The sequence below is a fragment of the Equus caballus genome, chromosome 11, assembly GCF_041296265.1.
Source record: "Equus caballus isolate H_3958 breed thoroughbred chromosome 11, TB-T2T, whole genome shotgun sequence".
NCBI lineage: Eukaryota > Metazoa > Chordata > Mammalia > Perissodactyla > Equidae > Equus > Equus caballus.
In genome coordinates, this window is record NC_091694.1 from 12069011 (window position 1) to 12087459 (window position 18449).

The following is an 18449-nucleotide window of genomic DNA, read 5'->3' on the forward strand; positions in this document are numbered from 1 at the left end:
TTGTCCACATCCTCAAGAAGCAAAACAAAACAGAAAAAAAAAAACCTGACTGTTTTGTTTTGTTTTGTTCTTATTTCTTGCTGACTAGAACTAAATGCTGCCATATGCTCAGAAAATGTCCAACGTTTGCAAGTTGGGTTTTTTTTTTATTTAGTTTTATCTGGTCGAGTCACAGAGCCTTCGGCTAACTTACCCTATAATCTGCACTTCATGAATAACCATGTAATTGAGCAATTGCAGTAATCGCTGAGGGCTGCTGTGTGGACAGTAGGCTTTTGGGTTTTTTCCAAAATTATTTTCTGGAATGCCGGGAAAGGGAACACGTGAGCTGAATCTCAGGGCCCAGTGTCCTTCGGAATCTGCAGCCTTCCTCCAGGAGTAAGGCAGGTGAGGAAACAGAGTCTTGGAAAGCAAAGTGAAAGCTTGCATCTGGCTTGGGAGCATTTCCAGAAAGATCTTCAGGTTTTTTAAATTGAGAATCTTGGGAATAACTAAATTTGCACAGAGCCTGCTTGAGTGCTTAAAATGGTCTTTTTTTGGGAACTCTGCACCATGCTGACTACTGTTTACAGAGCAGCTTCTCTGTCTCAGTGCATCACCACGACCCCGGAGACTGACGTACCAACACTGGAGATTAATATTATATCTTCCATTTCTCAGATGTTCGAGCAGGCCGGTAGCTGTTGGTTAACTTGTATAAGATCAGGTTGTTAGTAAATTGCTGTGACAGGACTTAAACCCAAGCCTGTCTTATGCTCAAGAAGATAAAGCTTCCCATTCTACCCTAAAATCATTGATCTGTGAGTAAAGTGCAGAGAAGTTCTGTAGCCGTGAAACGACACCATTTGTATCTTCATCAAGTCTCCCTCTGAATTCTAGACTTGCCTGGGTGTCTCTAAGTTCCACACGTCCCAAACCAAAACATCACATTCCCTCTAAAGTCTTTATTTCCACCTCCACACCCCATCTCGCTTAATAAAGCTGCCATAGACCAAGCCACTGGAACTGGAAATCTTGAGGCCAGTCTTAACATCTCTCTCTCCCGCCTTCTGCGTGTCTGTGTGCGTGTGGCCCACTTATTGCTCCTACTTTCTAAGCATCTTTCAAGTTAATTACATCCCTCATCTCCATCCTCCTCCACTGTCTTAGCTTTAGCCCCCGCCATCTCTTCTTTACATTTACAATAGCTCCATAACCATTCTTCTTGTCAGAAAAGTTCTTCTGAAAGACAAGTGTGATTATGACTCTCCACTCCTTAAATGGTTTCCATTACCTCTATACAATAAGAGCCAAAATCTTTAGCATGTCACCCAGGACCCTTCTTCATCTGGTCCAGCCTCATCTCTTGTTTCTCCCACCCACCTCCTTTGAATTCCGCCTCCTCACATCCATGCTCCTCCACTCACACCAAACTTCTCTTCACCATCGAATATCCTGGATTCTTACACTCCTCTGTACCTTTGCACATAATATTCCCTCTGCCACGACGGTCCTTCTCTCTGTATCTCCTGGAGAACTCCCGCTTTTCCTCAAGACTTAGCTGGAAAGTCACCTTCTCTGTGAAACCTCCCCCCACCTCACAGGCAGAATTAGTTCCTCCCTATTTTGCTCCACTATTGTAATGTTTACCACAATGAATTGTGGTTGTCTGTCTTGAGGGCTCTGCTTTCCTAAAGAATGGTAATTATGTACTATTCACTACTGTATTCCCCCATGCCCAGTCCCCTGCCTGGTACTCAATGACTACTCATTAAATGTCTGGCAAAGAAGTGGATGCATGAAAAAAAACATGGCACTCAGGCTTTGGAAGATCAAGTGTGCTAATGTGGCTAATGTGCTAATGTGGCGGCTGTTACCAGGGACTGAAGGAGATGCTAGAGAGAGCACAAGGGGACTCAGAGGTGAATGTGCCGGTGACAGAGGGTGAACAGGAGGTTTGAAAGCTCCAAGAACTGAAAACAAATGTCAGCAGACTCCCCTGCAATTGGCAGGCATCTTCCTTAGGGAGCACTGTGCGTTTTGTGTAATTGAGGCGGTTCTGCCCATCTTGTAAATCACAGTCTGAAAATGGCCACACGGCAGCAGGTTTGCAGGGAAACTGGAGGAGGGCTTTGTTCCCAGGCCTGCCCCTGCCAGGCTGGGCAAATCATCTCCCAGGTCTCATTTTATTTTAACACGAATATATTGCACGCTTATTGGGTACCTGGCCTTTTGTTATACACTCTGATGAAATTTTTTTAAAGAATTAGATATTCTCTCTCCACTCAGGAGCTTGCAGTCTCACTGGAAAAGCTAATGTATATCTCTGGAATTATTAGAAGTCACAAGCCCATATAAGATCAATGTTAGATCGTATAAAATCAGTTGGGAGTCAAGAGGCACCTAGAGGATGGATGAATGGATGGATGGATGGATAGATGGATGGATATGGATGGACGAATAGATGGATGAATGAATGGATATGGATGGATGGACAACTGAGTATTCTCTGGGCTTGGGCTTGAAATTGCTTCAAGTTAATAAGATACATGAGAAAAATATAATGCTTCAAGCCGCCAATCTTTCAACACTTCAAGTAACACACTGATTTAGCCCAATTTAAAATACTCAATATGACTTTAAAGAATGATACTGGGCCGGCGCAGTGGCACAGCAGTTACGTTCGCACGTTCCACTTCGGGGGCCCAGGGTTCACCTGTTCGGATCCCGGGTGTGGACATGGCACTGCTTGGTGAGCCATGCTGTGGTAGGCGTCCCACATATAAAGTAGAGGAAGATGGACACCGATGATAGCTCAGGGCCAATTTTCCTCAGCAAAACGAGGAGGACTGGCAGCAGTTAACTCAGGGCTAATCTTCCTCCAAAAAAAAAAAAAAAAAGAATGATACTGATGAGCGAGAAGTGAGAATTTTTGGAAGGTTGTAGGTATTGATATTTTTTGGTCCCCAGATGACACCTTCTTTGCCTGCATAAAATGCTAGTCCTGGCAGGAAGTACCGGCAACTCCTCACCACTTAGGAATGAAAATAAGAGGCAAACAGGAAACCATGTTTATTTTTTACCACACGTCAGCCAAACTCCCACACCTATGCTGTGCATTTCCTTTGTTGGGTGTTATAAGTGCAGCAAGAAAATGACCGCTCCCTCCTCCCTTTCTCCCAGGAAGCTGCCTTACAGTCTCCCCACTGGGTACAGCGTGTGAAAGTTTGCAGCAAAGCACAGCTAGGGACTGGTGCAAGGAAAAATGCTCCATCCTCCATCCAGGATTCCTCAAGAAAGTCAGTTCAAAACACCCCCCTCACAGCAAACCATGTAGCTATTTAGCAATGGTCATGCTTTTAGGGACAAGGTAGCATTTGATGAAAAGCCCCACCAGGACATTATGGAGTCACAGGGCAGACCAAGTTATTGCTGACAATGGTTCTGTGATGAAATGACTTGGAGGAAAACAAGAGAACCTTTAACGCCATAAGAAGTGCTAAGTGTTTCTAAACCTTGCTCACCAAGGCTGGCAAAGTTCACCTTCAAAAGATCATTTTGCTCATGACTCCTTCAGCGAATTTTCTTTATCCCATAGAGACTCTTCTCAAGAGAAGTTGAAACGTGAGTACCTGCTCTAACTTAGACTGCTCTTTTAACTTCGTTTAAATTACTATTATCATGCCCAGGCTTCCATAATGATGCACCTTGGTAGGTCAAAACGTCTCTGAGGTGCAGGCCTTTAATGAGGATCCTCATCCAAGAGATATAATTTGACCAGTCTGCCATGAAGCATCCACCAGCTCAGCCGGGCCTTGTCGCCACTTGCCCTGAACTTCTCTTGGCCCCTTAGGAAGCACTCTGCTTGGTTCCCTTCCGATTTCTCATGGCATAGGCACCTGACTGTGTCTTTCTGCTTGGATCTGCCTGTCCATTCTTCACATAATGACAGCATCATAGTCAAACACTAACAGGCAGATTGGAGAAATTTCCTTATTCATATCCCCATGGGTAAAAATATCATCATAAGGTCATCCATCTGAGAACAAAGTTGCTTTAAAATGTAGTTGCTCTCCACCTCACACCCATTAGAATGGCTACTAAAAAAAAATCTTTAAACAGAAAATAATAAATGTTGGCAAGAATGTGGAGAAAATGGAATATTTGTGCATTTCTGGTGGGAATGTAAAATGGTACAACCACTGTGGAAAACAGTATGGCGGTTTCTCAAAAAATTAAAAATAGAATTACCATAGGATCCAGCAATCCCACTTCTGGGTGTAGACCCAAAAGAATTGAAAGCAGGGTCTTAAAGAGAGATTTGTACACCCATGTTCATAGCAGCATTTTGCACCATAGCTAAAATGCAGAAGCATCCTACTAGAGGATAACTGGATAAGCAAAATGTAGTATATAGTTACTATCAAATATCATTCAGCCTTAAGAAGGAAGGAAATTCTGACATATGCTATCACATGGTTGAACCTTGAGGAACTAATGCTAAGTGGAATAAGCCAGTCACAAAAAGACAAATGCTGTACGATTCCACTTATATGAGGCACCTAGAAGAGTCAAATTCAGAGGCAGAAACTAAATGGCAGTTGCCAGGGACTGGGGGGAGGGTGAGGGAGGAATTATTGTTTAATGAGTATGGAGTTTCAATTTTGCAAAATGAAGAGAGTTCTGGAAATGGATGGTGGTGATAGTTACACAAAAATGTAAATGTATTTAATATTACCGAACTGTAACTTAAAAATTGTTAATATGGTAAATTTTACTTTATGTGTATTTTATCACAATAAAAAAAAATTATGTAGTTTCCTGAGCTTTTGCACATATTGAAGAATCTGGATCATTCTGACCTCTCCTACATACGAAGGAGCCAGAAAACTCTTCTAGAAGTTTCAGAGAGGCAAACTGCCATTGTTCTCAATGTAACAAGGCTCGACTTGAACTTAAGCCAACTGCCTGAGGATTCAGGTATGAGTAGGCGTCACTAGAGGCCTGTTGGGCACACTTATTTAATCACCCTAGGTTGGCCAAATAAAAACACCTCAAACACTGGGAAACAAGAGGCCATTTTTGGCATAGCGTGAGGATCTGTCACTTAGACCCACCCGTCATGGACTTAGTCCTGAGTCCCAGGAAGAAAGGCACTACAAATAAAATGATGCAAGTACTAGGAGACCATGGGAGCCAGGACAGCACTAGCCTGGAACCAAGGCATGGTAACGCAAAATGAGAAGAGGCGGGATCCCCAGTCTGGTAGAGAACATGAGAATTTTGACACCTCAAAGGCACTAGCACATTAGCAGTGCCCAAGGCTCCTGCACTGACAGTCCGAGCCCCTAGAACCCAAGCTATATTGGAAGCAGGAAGACACACTGGCAACTCTGGACCCAATCAAAGACAGAGCCCTTGGTGGAGCGCCAGCATCTTCAATCATGGGCCCCTCCCCCTGCAGTGCCATGGCAGTCCCCCTGCATAGCCCAGGGCAAAAAATAAAATGAAAGGAGCCTAGGGCATAAGAAAAAGAACATAAGCGACGCCAAGTGAAACACGTAGGTTTTTTGTGAGCACGTATGAGGACGCCTAGGAATAAGGCGTGGGGATATAGAAGGGAGCTATTCATCCTTCAACAATGAAGGGCACATCCAAAGTCAAGATCATTTATTACTCATTAATGTAAACCCATTCTGACCCCCAGGTACGTTCACCTGGAGATACCATGAGTTGCATTAAAGTTCTCAAATATATTTCATATGAATAATTTTCATCAAGTTACATGTATAGATGGGCACTTGGACACACGGAATATTAACTACCTGTCTTAGGATGAGTTCCCTAGTAAACTCTGAGATGGAGATTTGTATGCAGAAGTCTCACTGGTGAGTGCTTCTGCAACACTGGTAAAGAAGTGAGGGAAGGGCAACAGGGAAGAGGGAGGGGTCAAGCTGTGATGCAGTTGCAACAGCGGCCTCAGCCCATCCCATGCACCCCATGGGGAGTCTGAAGCAGAGATGGCCCTTCAAGAGGGCTGAGTCTTCGTACTCCTGCATCAAATAGTCACTGGATGTGGGCTGCCTCAGGAGGGGATGTGATCTTGAGCAGGGAAGCTCTCTTCAGCAGAGGGGAGGGGCTCAACTATGAGCCATAGGCAACACTCAGGACATCGGTAGGAATGAGCACCTGATCCTGAAGGGAGGCCTTTAATGGCACATTACAGCATCCACTACACCCCCTTTCACATATCTTCTCTTTGCTGCAGTGCGCACCTGCAGGATTATTCTGGAATGTAGAACACAAAGACCCAGTTTACTATGTTAACCCTTCCAACCCTCCTCCCCGAAACTCACTTTAACTTAGAAGGGAAAATAATGGAGCAGGGGAGGGGAGTTTAAGCAGAAATATAATTTGTTGAGATTAGACTCTGAGAAGGAAACGAGACAGCACCAATAAACCTTAAATAAAAAGTACAGCATAAGCCTTTGGTGCCATCTGACATTCCTTTCTCTGTCCTGCCCCTCTTCTTCCTCTTGGTCAAGAAGAGTGAAATGACCCATTCCTTCATTTATCATTACTGATTGGAGTCCTACACCTTCCCAGGCATCGTGCTCAGTGGTAGTGACACAAGAATAGACAAAACCATAGTCCCCATGGAACTTCCTATCTAGTTGGGGACACAGGTAAATAATTACAGTATAGTAATGAGGTGCTATGAGTCTTGTAGCACAGAAAGATGCAAGGGAGGGGAATCTAACACCAACATCAGGCAAGACTGGAGGGCATGACTTCTAGGCTGACAGAGAGCACCGAGAAGGAGGTAGGCAAGAAAAAGGGGAATGAGTGGGAAGGAGAGAGTGTAAGGGCTGCTCACAAGCAAAAGGATCAGAGGTGCAAAGATGTCAGCTCATATCATTTATTAGCCCTCTACGTGAAAATAAGTTGGACGTTGTGGGCTGTGATATGATAAAACAATATGATAACATATTGTGGTTGTCATTGCTTCTGTTGTTGTTGTTCATTACATTATGGAGACTTCCTTCTAACATCCCCCCAATCCCACCAACGCCTGCCTTCCAACTTCAAATTTTCTCTTCTCTCAATCAAAACTTCTACTCCAAGGGCCAGGCCCGTGGCCGAGTGGTTAAGTTCGCACACTCCGCTGTAGTGGCCCAGAGTTTCGCTGGTTGGGATCCTGGGCACAGACATGGCACCGCTCATCAGGCCACGTTGAGGCAGCGTCCCACATGCCACAACCAGAAGGACCTGCAACTAAGATATACAACTATGTACCAGGGGAGATTTGGGGAGATAAAGCAGAAAAAAAAAAAAAAAAGATTGGCCACAGTTGTTAGCTCTGGTGCCAATCTTTAAAAACAACAACAACAACAAAAAAAAAACTTTTACTCCAGGAGTGCTGCTGCCTATAATTAGGTGTGGAGTTGACTGCCAGATTCGAGCAATTGATACTAACGTGTAATGAAAGATCAATCTAGCCTCCATATTTGCACTTCAACTAGAAGACTGCTCATCCTGATGCCCTTGTACTTGGTAGAACTGAGAGGAAGAGACTTTTGAGCCTATGTCCTTTGGCTCTCCCAATCCAGCCCCATTCCTTTTAGAACACCCACCCCCATCCCGCAGCTGGTCTGCAGAGGACAATCAACAATCAGTATCTACTGAGGACCCGCCACCCCTCCTCACCTTTACAAGAAAGATCTTTGAAGCACCTGAGTAGAAAATGTGCACTAGAATATTCAACGAGTTCTACTCTGAAGACAGAGGGCCTCTAGCATGTGACCCCAGACCCAGAAAGACAGGGAGGTGGTGCCAGGTTTGGGAAGAGGAATAGAAAAACCTGAGTTCTAGCCCCAGCTTTGACACTAACAGATGTGTCACCTTAGGCAAGTCACTTCCCCTCTCTGATGCCTCTGTTTTTTCTTATGCAAAATGGGAGAGCTGCTGGTAATGAATTTCCTCTGGGATCTTATCTGGGTCTGGAATTCATTCTTTTAAAATGTAACCTGGGACCTTCAGACTCTAGAAATACCCACATGGCCTGGGAATGACTGTACAGGAAGGTGCTCAGGCTTTCCAGAGCCATCATGCCATGTGTAAAACTGTCCACCTGCTGCAGAAGCTGGAGCAGAGATGTGCATCATGGATATTCTGTCACCCAGCTGGTTGGCCTCCAACCTGGATCCATTCTCACGTCTTACCTCTCTGGACTTTTTGTGTGTGAGGAAGATTAGCCCTGAGCTGACATCTGTTGCCAATCTTCCTCTTTTTGCTTGAGGAAGATTGTTGCTGAGCTAACATCTGTGCCAATCTTCCTCTATTTTGTGTGGGATGCCAACACAGCCTGACTTGATGAGTGGTGCTAAGTCCACGCACGGGATCTGAACTTGTGAACCCTGGGCTACCAAGTGGGTTGCATGAACTTAACCACTACGCCACCAGGCCGGCCCTTCTGGACTTCTTTTTCAGGTGGAGAATTTAGCATCTGGAAATTGAACAGCCACAGCCTTCAGGAAGGTTTGGCCAGCTGTTCGTCTCAGTTTATCAAAATCTTATCACCCCATCTCCTTCCCTTCTGGGCTGGCTGGTCTGTCTTTATTTCTTAACTTCTCCCCTGAAGTTGTAAACACCATACATTCAGAAGCTAAATAACATAGGTATGTGGTGATGACTGAATAAGAAACAAAGCAGTTTGCCTTAGCGTGAAGGCAAGTCAACGTGGGATCAGTTTAGTAACATTTAAAAACGGAAGTAGAGAAGGCTGAGTGGAGGGCATATCCCTTCATCTACCCACCTCCCATCCTTACCACTATCCTGAGATTAAAATTCCCAGATAAATATCTGGTTAGTCAAGACAATGTTCACCCAAAAACAAAACCTCCTCTTGTGTGTCGTTTGCAGCTTGCCTTTTGGTCCCTTAGATGCTGACCTCACATCTCAAACCAAAGGAAATGTGGAATGGGAAGACAATAACAAGGCAAGATTTGAATTTTAACTACAGTTTCCTTGGGCCGGATGGATCTGTCCTTAATTCCACTGTCCTACTAATTGGTAGGTCACTGCTGTTATGGTCATTGCTGGCATTTGGGCCTGGTCTGGTCTTGATTTAAGAGAAGGAAATAAGTCACAAATCCTTATGGGCAAAGATAATTGCAATGGGACATGTTGTTCCTAACCAAAGGCTTTTCTTCATTGCCACTGGATTCAGGAGGACTCTATCTTGCCAGTATCTACCACAGTTATCTCCCCAAAGTGGGCATCTGGGTCCTTGTCCTCTTGGCTTTTAATGTGGCCATCAGCTAAGCTTTGAATTTCCCCTCTTCCACTTTCCACTAGATATTTCCTGAGGCTTAAAACAAGTTCTCCTTTAAAGTAACAGATCTAAATTGTCCAGATAAAGGACTCTGTACTCGTCCATTTGAAGTCTAATTTTTCAATTCATAAGTTGATGAACGTAGCGGTCCATTATTTCTACACATACTTATGTTGTGAACTGGCCTAAAGGACACGCACAATTCGTAAGTTCTTTTTGTAGATGATGGTAGCTGCTAAAGAAGTTTAGAGTAGGGAAGGTTTAGCTATTGCCTTATAACCTTCCTGTCAAGTTATAAGGAAAGAAAATCTCAGATCAAATTCTTCCTGTTACATGGACATTTAATCAACAAATAAATTATTTATTGGCAAGCAGACACAAAACAGTTCATGCAATCGTTCTATAGACCCAAATGAAGTCCCAGCTCTCTGTCTTTTGGGAGCTATGAACACTACCTTTATTAGAAAGGTTTAGTCAAGACAGTCACAACAACGTTCCATAAGTATGATTCAGTTACTCTCAGTCAGACTCAGGCAACCAGAAACGTTCCAAAGTCAGAGGCTAAATACAAGATTACCCGCTGACCAGCCTCAGATGCCCACTCTAAGAGTGCGGGCTACAACCTTGCAAGATTTTCATACCCTGGTTGTGGAAGGTAATGGGTGTCTCCAAAACATTTTAGCCAACACACAAAACCTGAATACTTTCCTTTCTCCAAAGACAGCTCATTTCTAACAAATATCATGCTAATTAACAAGCTATGATTTTCACCAATAAAAGTAGTTCTAACATCACTATGTTAGCTAGCAATTTCTGTTGTTTTCAGCCAGCCAGCCTGGAACAATTTGTTCCAGAAGCCCTAGGAAACTAATAAAGCATTGAAGAGGAAACATTCAGTTGTTGGTTGGCTCCATGGATCTGGAGCACAGAAGACTAGTAAATGGACAGCAAGTGAACAAAGCAAAGAAGATGGTAACAAAAGGTAAAGGATGAGGCCACCTGGGAAAAAGTATGCAGAGTGAGAAAAGAGCGTTGGACAGGACTGTAAGGAAGACCAATATTCCTGGTCAGAGGAAGAGTGGCTTGGAAAGGACAAGGAGTTTGGAAAAGAAAGAGAGAGGAACAAATGTCCTTAAACACGTTAGACTAGCTCCAGGGAACACTCTGCGTCTGGAAACCTGCAAGGTAGAAGTGAGAAATTTGATGAGGATGAATTTAGGAAACCAGTAAAATCAGGGCAGGTTGAGACTGGGAAGTTCCAGAGATGGAATGAAGAGAGTAAGATCAGCCCCTGGGTGTGATGGGGGGAGAACTATAGCAACAACTGAGAGCTCAGGATGCAGAGTGTGTGCTGGCAAGTATGGCGGAAGTGACACATTGAGAAGTAGAAGACAGGTTGACCATCAAATGTCATAGTAGCACCCTCTTAGGATGTATGGAATCGTAGCAAGCCCACATCCACAGTACACGGTCATGAAGAGCAAATGAGAGCACGCCTGAGGCACACACAATAGTCATTTTTGCCAATGCAGAACTAAACTCAAGGGGGTGAGTGATGCTCTTGAGTTATAACTATTTATGGACTTGTCTGGAAAGGTCCGTATCTCTGATATCCCTTCACTTCTTTTCAAAATGGAATTCCTTTGAACTGACTGAATTTAATTCACTTGATTCATTTGTATTAACAACCCCACACAGATTTTGGAGTTTTGCTTTATTCTATTACAGCTTATAAAATGCTAACAAACACAGATTTTTTTTATAGTCTCCTAGCTGCTTTATTAAAAAATAGAAAAGAAAAGTTCTGCTGCAAACAGTCCTCATTGAATTTTGATGATGATCCTAAAATTTTCCCTCTGGTAGCCAAAAGTAATTACACTCAGTTGGGGTGAAGGAATCTTTGTTTTCTAATTATAGAACAGATGTTTTGCAGAAGCAATTACCCCTATGCCACCAGTAGAAAATAATCTAACAAATTGATCTTTGATTTAGGAAACAGCTGTGTGATGCTGCCAGCAACAAACCCTTATTAGGGAAAAAAAGAGTCATCATTTATATGGACCAAATGCATCTTAGTGCAGCTTTCCATCCTTTCCCAGAATTCTGAGATTCCAGGAATCAGGAGCAAGTGCCTGTCACTGCTGGTTCTGTGGAAGCAGGTATGGGCTGGGGATGGAAGTGATAACACGTGATCTTGGCAGAAGAGAGACTTCACACTTCTGTTGGATCACAGGATCTAGGAAAATCTCATGTAATATCTGCCCTTTAAGGTATTGAGAACTTTCCAGAGGACGGTTCTGATCAGTCATTCACTTAATATTCAACTTTGTTGAGCATCTACAATCTCAGGCACAGTTATCACCACCCTGCTCGAAATTTTCAGTGGTTCCCCTGTTGCCATTAAACTAAGCATCAGCGCTACGCCTGGGAATTGGAGACCCTCTGTGGATGCTCCTAAAATCCTTTTCCAGCCTCAGTTCCCTCTCCTCTGTGCTCCCACCAAGCTAGACCACTCACCATTCCCCTAGCTCTCTCAGCTTTCCCACCTCCACTCCTTCTCAACCCAGCTGGACCTGCCTGGTAGAGGTAGTCCCACTTTATGCAAGGAATGTGTTTCTTTGAGTCACATGTCTTAGGACCAATTATCCTGTAGCAACATATATAAAGTTTGGAGTAAATATTCCCTGAACACATAGAGCTACAAGCAAATTTGTTCTTACAGACGTGTAGCCATCAGTTTTTCCATTTTCCCCATTACTTTGTCCAGTACAGAATTTTTGTGAACCTGAAGGTGTTCACACTGTAAAGTGCTCTGTTTTGTTTTTTCTCAACATTAGCTATAATTTTGTACAGAGAATATTCTTCTACCTTACACTACAGTATATCATAGCCGCGGCTGATTCTCCTTCAGAGGGTCTCACCACATATAACTTCATTCCAAAGTTATTGATTTTTTTAGACACATTTTTCTATATCAGGCTGAGCACCAGCAAATAATAAAACTTCAGATGATGTTATTATGTAACATCTAAAGATTTTAAATTATTAATAATTGTAAATGTTAAAATAACAGCATAATAATTACCGCAATCATTCACAGAATTTCCAGTACCCATAAACAACAGATTGGCCTTTGGAATAATAACAATAATGACATGGAATAGCGGGATTTTGTTTAACCAGAAAAAGAAGCATCAACATTCACTAATAATTTAAACACAGTTTATTATCCACTCAGCCCACTAGCTTGGAAATTATATAAAGAATTGTGTTTTTAATTTGGGGAATAAGAATAATTCCAAATTTTGTGCAATGAGACTTTATTAATATTTCTATACATCATATTTTTAAATTCCTATAATTCAAGTTTACACAAAATGCAACAACTTTGAAATTTCCTCCCACTAATTTCCTCCCGCTTCTCCCAACAATTTCTACCTGTCAAGTCTTACCAATGTTTTGAGGCCTGGATCAAACACCATCACTTCTTTAAAATAAGAAAATATTTTCCTAATCTTCCCAACATAATTTGATCTGCTTTTTGCCGAAATCCACTAGCATTTAGACCTACATTACAGTACTATTTTGAGGAGATGCGTCTGCTTTTCTTAGCTTTTCCTATCCCTTCCTAGACTAACTGTTCCTTTTGCAGGTGAACTGTGTCTTACCTTTATGGCCCCTTTGAGGACCCAGCACAGCACTTCACAGAGGAAGTGTTGAATGGAAGTTTGCTTTTAATTGCATCAAATTGTAAATCAACGTTTATCACTTGTTGTCTCCAAGAGACCTAGCCTCAAAGGTGATTCCTCTGGTTCAATCCACCCTACCCAGAAAATCAACTATTTCCTAAGAAATCAGATTGGGTACTGGATTAGTTTCCTAGGGCTGCCACAACAAAATACCAAACGCCAGGTGGCTTCAAACAAGAGAAATTTATTCTCTCGCAGTTCTGGAGACCAGAAATCTGAGATCAAGGTGTCAGCAGGGTTGGTTCCTTCTGAGGGCTGCAAGAGGAAACTCATTCCACGTTTTCTCGTAGCTTCGGGTGGTTTGCTGGCAATTTTTGTTGATCCTTTGCTTCTGCTGCATCATCCTGATCTCTACCTTCATCTTTACATGATGTTCTCCCTGTGTGTGTCTGTGACCAAATTCCCCCTTTCTATAAGAACACCGGTCATACTGGATTAGGGCCCACCCTACTCGAGTTGGACCTCATCTTAACCAACTACATCTGCAACAACTGTATATCCAAATAAGGTCGTGTTCTGAGATACTGGGAGTTAGGACTTCAACAGGAGAAGGTGGGTTGGGGTTGGGGGCACAATTCAACTCAAAACAGGCACTCTTCTATAAAATAGCCAAAGGGGAAAACCTGAGATCACTTTCTGGGACAAAAGAATGGTTTCATGGGTTGGCTTTCAATGAGCCCTGGATACCCTTCCAAGTGACTTCCCTGCACAGCAACTGGTTATCTTTTAAAATTATGTAAATTTATGTTGCTCTGCTGGTTAAAGCTTTTAATGATTTCCTATTTTAGTTGGAATAAAATCCACACATTTTTCTATGACCTAAAAGACTCACATTATTTGGTATCCCCATTTAATTTTGCCCTTTCTTCCTCCTAGCTCATAACAGTCCAGGCCTGTGGCCCCCATGCAATACTTGAAGCATGTCGAGATATTTCTAGTATTAGGGCCTGTGTAATTGTTGGTCCTTCTGCTTGGCTTCTCCCTTTCTTCAGGTTTTCTTCAAATGCCACTTTTTTGGACCTCCCATCCAGAACACTGTGATGGTCTTTTTGATGTGTCAATTTAGCTAGGCTACAGTCTCTAGTTCCTCAATCAAACACTAATCTGGGTGTTGCTGTGAAAGTACTTTGTAGATGAGATTAAAGTCCATATCAGTTTACTTAAAGAGAGGGCGATTATCCTGGATAACCTGGGTGTGCCTGATTCAATCGGTTGAAAGGGCTCAAAAGCAGAGCTGAAGCTTCCATGAAGAAAAAAGAAATTCTGTCTGCGGACAGCAGCTTCAGTCCATGCCCAGAGTGCCAGCCTGCCCTTCCTGATTGGCTGCCCTACGGATTTTGGACTTGCCTAGCCAGGGCCACAGTTGTGTAAGTCAATTCCTCACCATAAATCTCTTAATATATATCTGGCACTGGTCCTGCTTCTTAGTGGATAGGTTTGGGAAATATTTTGGAGGCACACCAAGATAGACACCCCTACTTAACTATCAGTATTCATTCTCCCCTTTCACTTAGCAACTTAGAGTCTTAGTTTTTTTCGAGGTAGGAATAAGCCCTATTGTAATGCTCATTAACCCCAGCTATCCTGCTGCTGGAGTTGACCATAGACATGTAAGGGGAAATTGCTGGGCAAGGATTCCAGGAGTGCTCTTTCTAAGGACAGACTCAACTGGCTTGACTTTTTACACTTTTGCCCTTCCACCTTCTTCCTACCTAAACTAGGAATGCAGTACAAGATGGCACAGCAGCTGTCTTGCAACCATGAAGACAAAAGCCACACACTAATGTGTGTGCATTTGTGTGTCTGTTTGTACTGAGAGAAGGATGCCTATATGCATATACATTGGCACTAATAAATGGAATCCTTTACACATGAATGAATTGATTGAGTCTGGACTTGAGTTATCAGAAGTAAAAGTTCTAGAAGTCGCTTCTCCTCTTCTCTTGACAAACAGAGCACCCATTTGTCTTTTTTTAGCAAGGCTCAATTAGCCTTGATGTCAAGGTGACAAGTTAAAATATTCTGACTCCATCCTTCATGCTCATAATTCCTTTCGTGCATTTGCATCTCTAAGAAACCAGATCAGAATAAACAAACTCCTGGCATTTTCTCAAATTTTGGTCTCTGGCATCTATCTGTTGATAATTTCCAGAAGAGATGGTGGAAAAAGAAGCAATGGTTCATTCTGGGTCAGCTTCCACGGCAACTGACTGATGTTGGCACTGGAATCCTTCCTCTGATAATGTCATTAGAAAAGAGAGAAGTGTGGGGGGGTAATGTGTAATCCCCATTTATTCTGAAAGGATGTGAGACACTCAACAGAGACGGGTAAAATCTGGTGTTTTGGGATTTTCTTTTCTTTCTTTTTTTGGCTTTGTTGGTAGTTTCATTAGGAAGATACCTCCAGCTTGTTTCATTAAAGTAAATGTCAAAGTGGCCTTTGGAATAATAGGACTCAGGAGTTCATTTGTAGCATCTCTTGTTGCGAAACTAGAAATATTGGCCCTAGAGAATCATTTGCTGCACCAGATGTTTTTTTCTCTGGTTGCCCAATTGTCATCTTATTTACCAATGAGAGACTAGACTGCAGGAAAAGCAAAGTTTTTAAAAAGTGCAAATTCTAGGGCTAAACCTTAAAGCAATAAATCAGAAACTTTAGGGGTGGGACCCAGGCACCTCTACGTGATTCCAAAGACCTACAGCTCCTTCCTACTCCTAAGAGTCCAGGATATTGTGATTTCTCCCGGAAGCAAACAAGAACAAGGCCTAAAGAATAACAAAAGGCAAAGTGTGTTGAAATTGGCTAAGTTCAGAGTTCCATATAAAACCTAATGGTGTTGGGGAATATGCCAGAGAGAAAGCTACCAGCCTTGCCATGGTTTATTGGGGAAATCAAGTCTCTTCACATGGTAAAATGTTTCAGGAGTAACAAAAAGTAACATACAATAGAAGATAGAAAGTCAGCCATAAATGCCGAAGGTATGAGTGGCAAAAGAATAATCAGAGTTGGGAGGAGACTGTTTCTTGCAAGAAAATTAGTTTGGTTTTGATATTGGGAGACTACATATCTGCATAAGTAACACTGATTTGGTGACAGTTATATATTAGAATTAATTATTTTCAGCCCATAAACGGAAGGATGAATGTGTGGGCATATAGCATATGATGTAGCGTTTTCAAAGTGGAGGGAGAAAGAAATCATATCTAGTAATTGTGTTGATGCTTTCTATTTTGAAGAAGGAGTTAGATCCCTCCCTCCCTTATGCCATATACAAAAATGAATTCCAGCTGGATTAAATACCTAAAGATAAACTACAAAAGCAGTAGAAAAAATGAAAAAATATTTTTATAGTTTTAAGGCTAAGAAAGCCTTCCTGAATAAGACGTAAAACTGAGAAGGTGTAAATGAAACAATCTGACAGATCTGACACCACAAAAATGAAAACTCAGCACTGCAAAAGGCACCATAGACAAAGGTAAGAACAAACCAATAACAGCCTGAAAGAAAATACTTTCAGCAACTATAATATACAATGAAATAATATCCAGGATGTAGTTACTGCAAATCAATAAGAAATGGAAAATATCTCAACAAACAAACAAAACCAGGTGAAGGGTAGAACAGACTACAGGAAAAGAAAAAGGAAAAAATCATGACAATTATGAAAATATGCTAAACCTCATTTAAACACTAAAGGTATAAAAATTATTACAGCAAATATTTAACAAATATTGATCATACCCACTGTTGGCGAGAAGGCAAGATCGAAGACACCCTCATATGATTGTAAACCCATAAATTAGTTAGTTAATTAATACCTATATAACTGGAATCAGAAATTCCATTCTAAGAATCTATCCTCAGAAAATGCCAGTGCCAGTACTACAAAGATGTGTGCAGAAAAAAGAAAAAGTCCACTTCAGAATTGTTTGTAATGGCAAAAAAACTGGAAGCATCTTAAAGAAAAATTCTTGGTCAATGGGTAGGAACTTTCTCTCTGGCCTATTTCAAAATACTCTGTACATTTTCTACATAGGACTTAGGATGAAAGTATTCAAACAATAATTATTCGTTCAACAGTGTTGTAGCTGTGCTGCTGCTATGGAAGTTACCTGAGGGCACAGCCCATACCTGGCCTTGGCCTGACAGTCGTTATGGAATGAATGAAACTTTTCAAGCCTTGACCAGACACCCAGTTCTGCTGAAATAAACAGCTTCAGCTATTCATGAAAGTGTGAGCCTCCTAAAAAGACCCTGCCTTGTCTAATGAACATGACATTAAGTTAGGAATTAGATGACAAGTTAAATTGCACCCATAACTCACGTCACCTCGAACAAGTCATTTAACCTCCCTGATCGCCAATTAACACATTTGCAAAATGAGGATAATAACGTCTGTCCTTCTAAAGGACTGCTGTGAGGATTAATGAAATAGCCTAGGAGGTCGAGCTTTAGCTCTATGTAGACCTGGAGTATTATCAAGACTGAGTATTTCATGCCATACAATGAAAATTGAAAGATACTCGTGACAGCTAATTGCTTCCTTCCGTTTCTCCAGGTTCTTAGAAACACTTAGCATTTCACCCTATCCCCGCACAGACATAGCAGAGCCAAGAGTAACCGGAATGGGGAACTCATTACAAGCTCTCAGGAAAAAGGGTTATGCTTCAGGAAAGGAAACAAATGCTTACTGTTTTGTTTCCGTCTCAAACATGGTGCTGGGGTTTTAACATAAATCTAATCTTCACGTCATCTCCTGAGGACGTGTGGTGAATACTTTTCAGGGAGAAGGTCCAACATCCTATGACCTGGTCATCTTGCCCCGTTTCCAGAGTCACGGACCCCTGGAAGCCATTCTGTACAATGAGATCCCACCCCCTGGTCACAGATGATTGGTCCAGAAAGGGGAAGCTTGCCCAAGCTGGTCCAATCAGAGTATCTCTTCTAGGAACTTGGACAAGGCCAGCCTGTCTATTGACTGAAGTCGTACACGTCAATGCTGAAATGGTGTAACAACCTTCCTCTTTACAGTTATTAAAAGTGGTATTTTTGCATTCCATTGAGTCCCGTCCTAACTCATAGGAAAGAATTTATCAGTGGAGGTTAGATTAAAATCGTAACCTGTTATGTATTTCTGGCTTTGGTCTCTTTCTCTCTCCTTTCCTCTCTCTAGTAAATCTCTTTGTAATCACGCACACAAACAAAGGGGTAGATAAATTCACAAAACATTAGTACTTGTCATGAACAATTTCCCCCCTCTGCTGTACAAGGTGAAAAAAAAAAACAATAGCTTTCTCATCCACACCACTCCACACACACACACTCTCCGCCAGCTGTTGAAATTTTATAAGCCAACAAAACAAGCTTGTGGCTGCACAAAACAGCA

General features: G+C 42.2%; 1 protein-coding gene and 1 long non-coding RNA gene across 9 annotated transcripts in view; one reads left to right on the top strand and one right to left on the bottom strand.

The window, feature by feature from the left end:
- Positions 1-18449, top strand: part of LOC100629368 (uncharacterized) — a 70909-nt gene that overhangs the window by 29756 nt on the left and 22704 nt on the right. For 2 of the 8 annotated variants that reach the window (XR_011423146.1, XR_011423147.1), the window contains exons 5-6: positions 8902-9051; positions 10140-11114. The exons of 2 other annotated variants lie outside the window; for them this stretch is intronic. Coding sequence is in view for 2 of the 6 variants with exons in the window: in XM_023652155.2 (XP_023507923.1) it covers positions 8902-8928 (27 nt within the window). In the remaining 4 variants the exon portion in view is untranslated. Of the gene's footprint in view, positions 1-8901; positions 9418-10139; positions 11115-11305; positions 11473-18449 lie in introns of those variants that run through there. 4 more of the 8 variants (XM_023652155.2, XM_070226990.1, XR_011423149.1 and 1 more) reach the window with 3 other exon arrangements.
- LOC138916219 (uncharacterized) overlaps positions 1-18449 on the bottom strand; it is a 66366-nt gene that overhangs the window by 11821 nt on the left and 36096 nt on the right. The gene's annotated exons all lie outside the window — the stretch shown is intronic.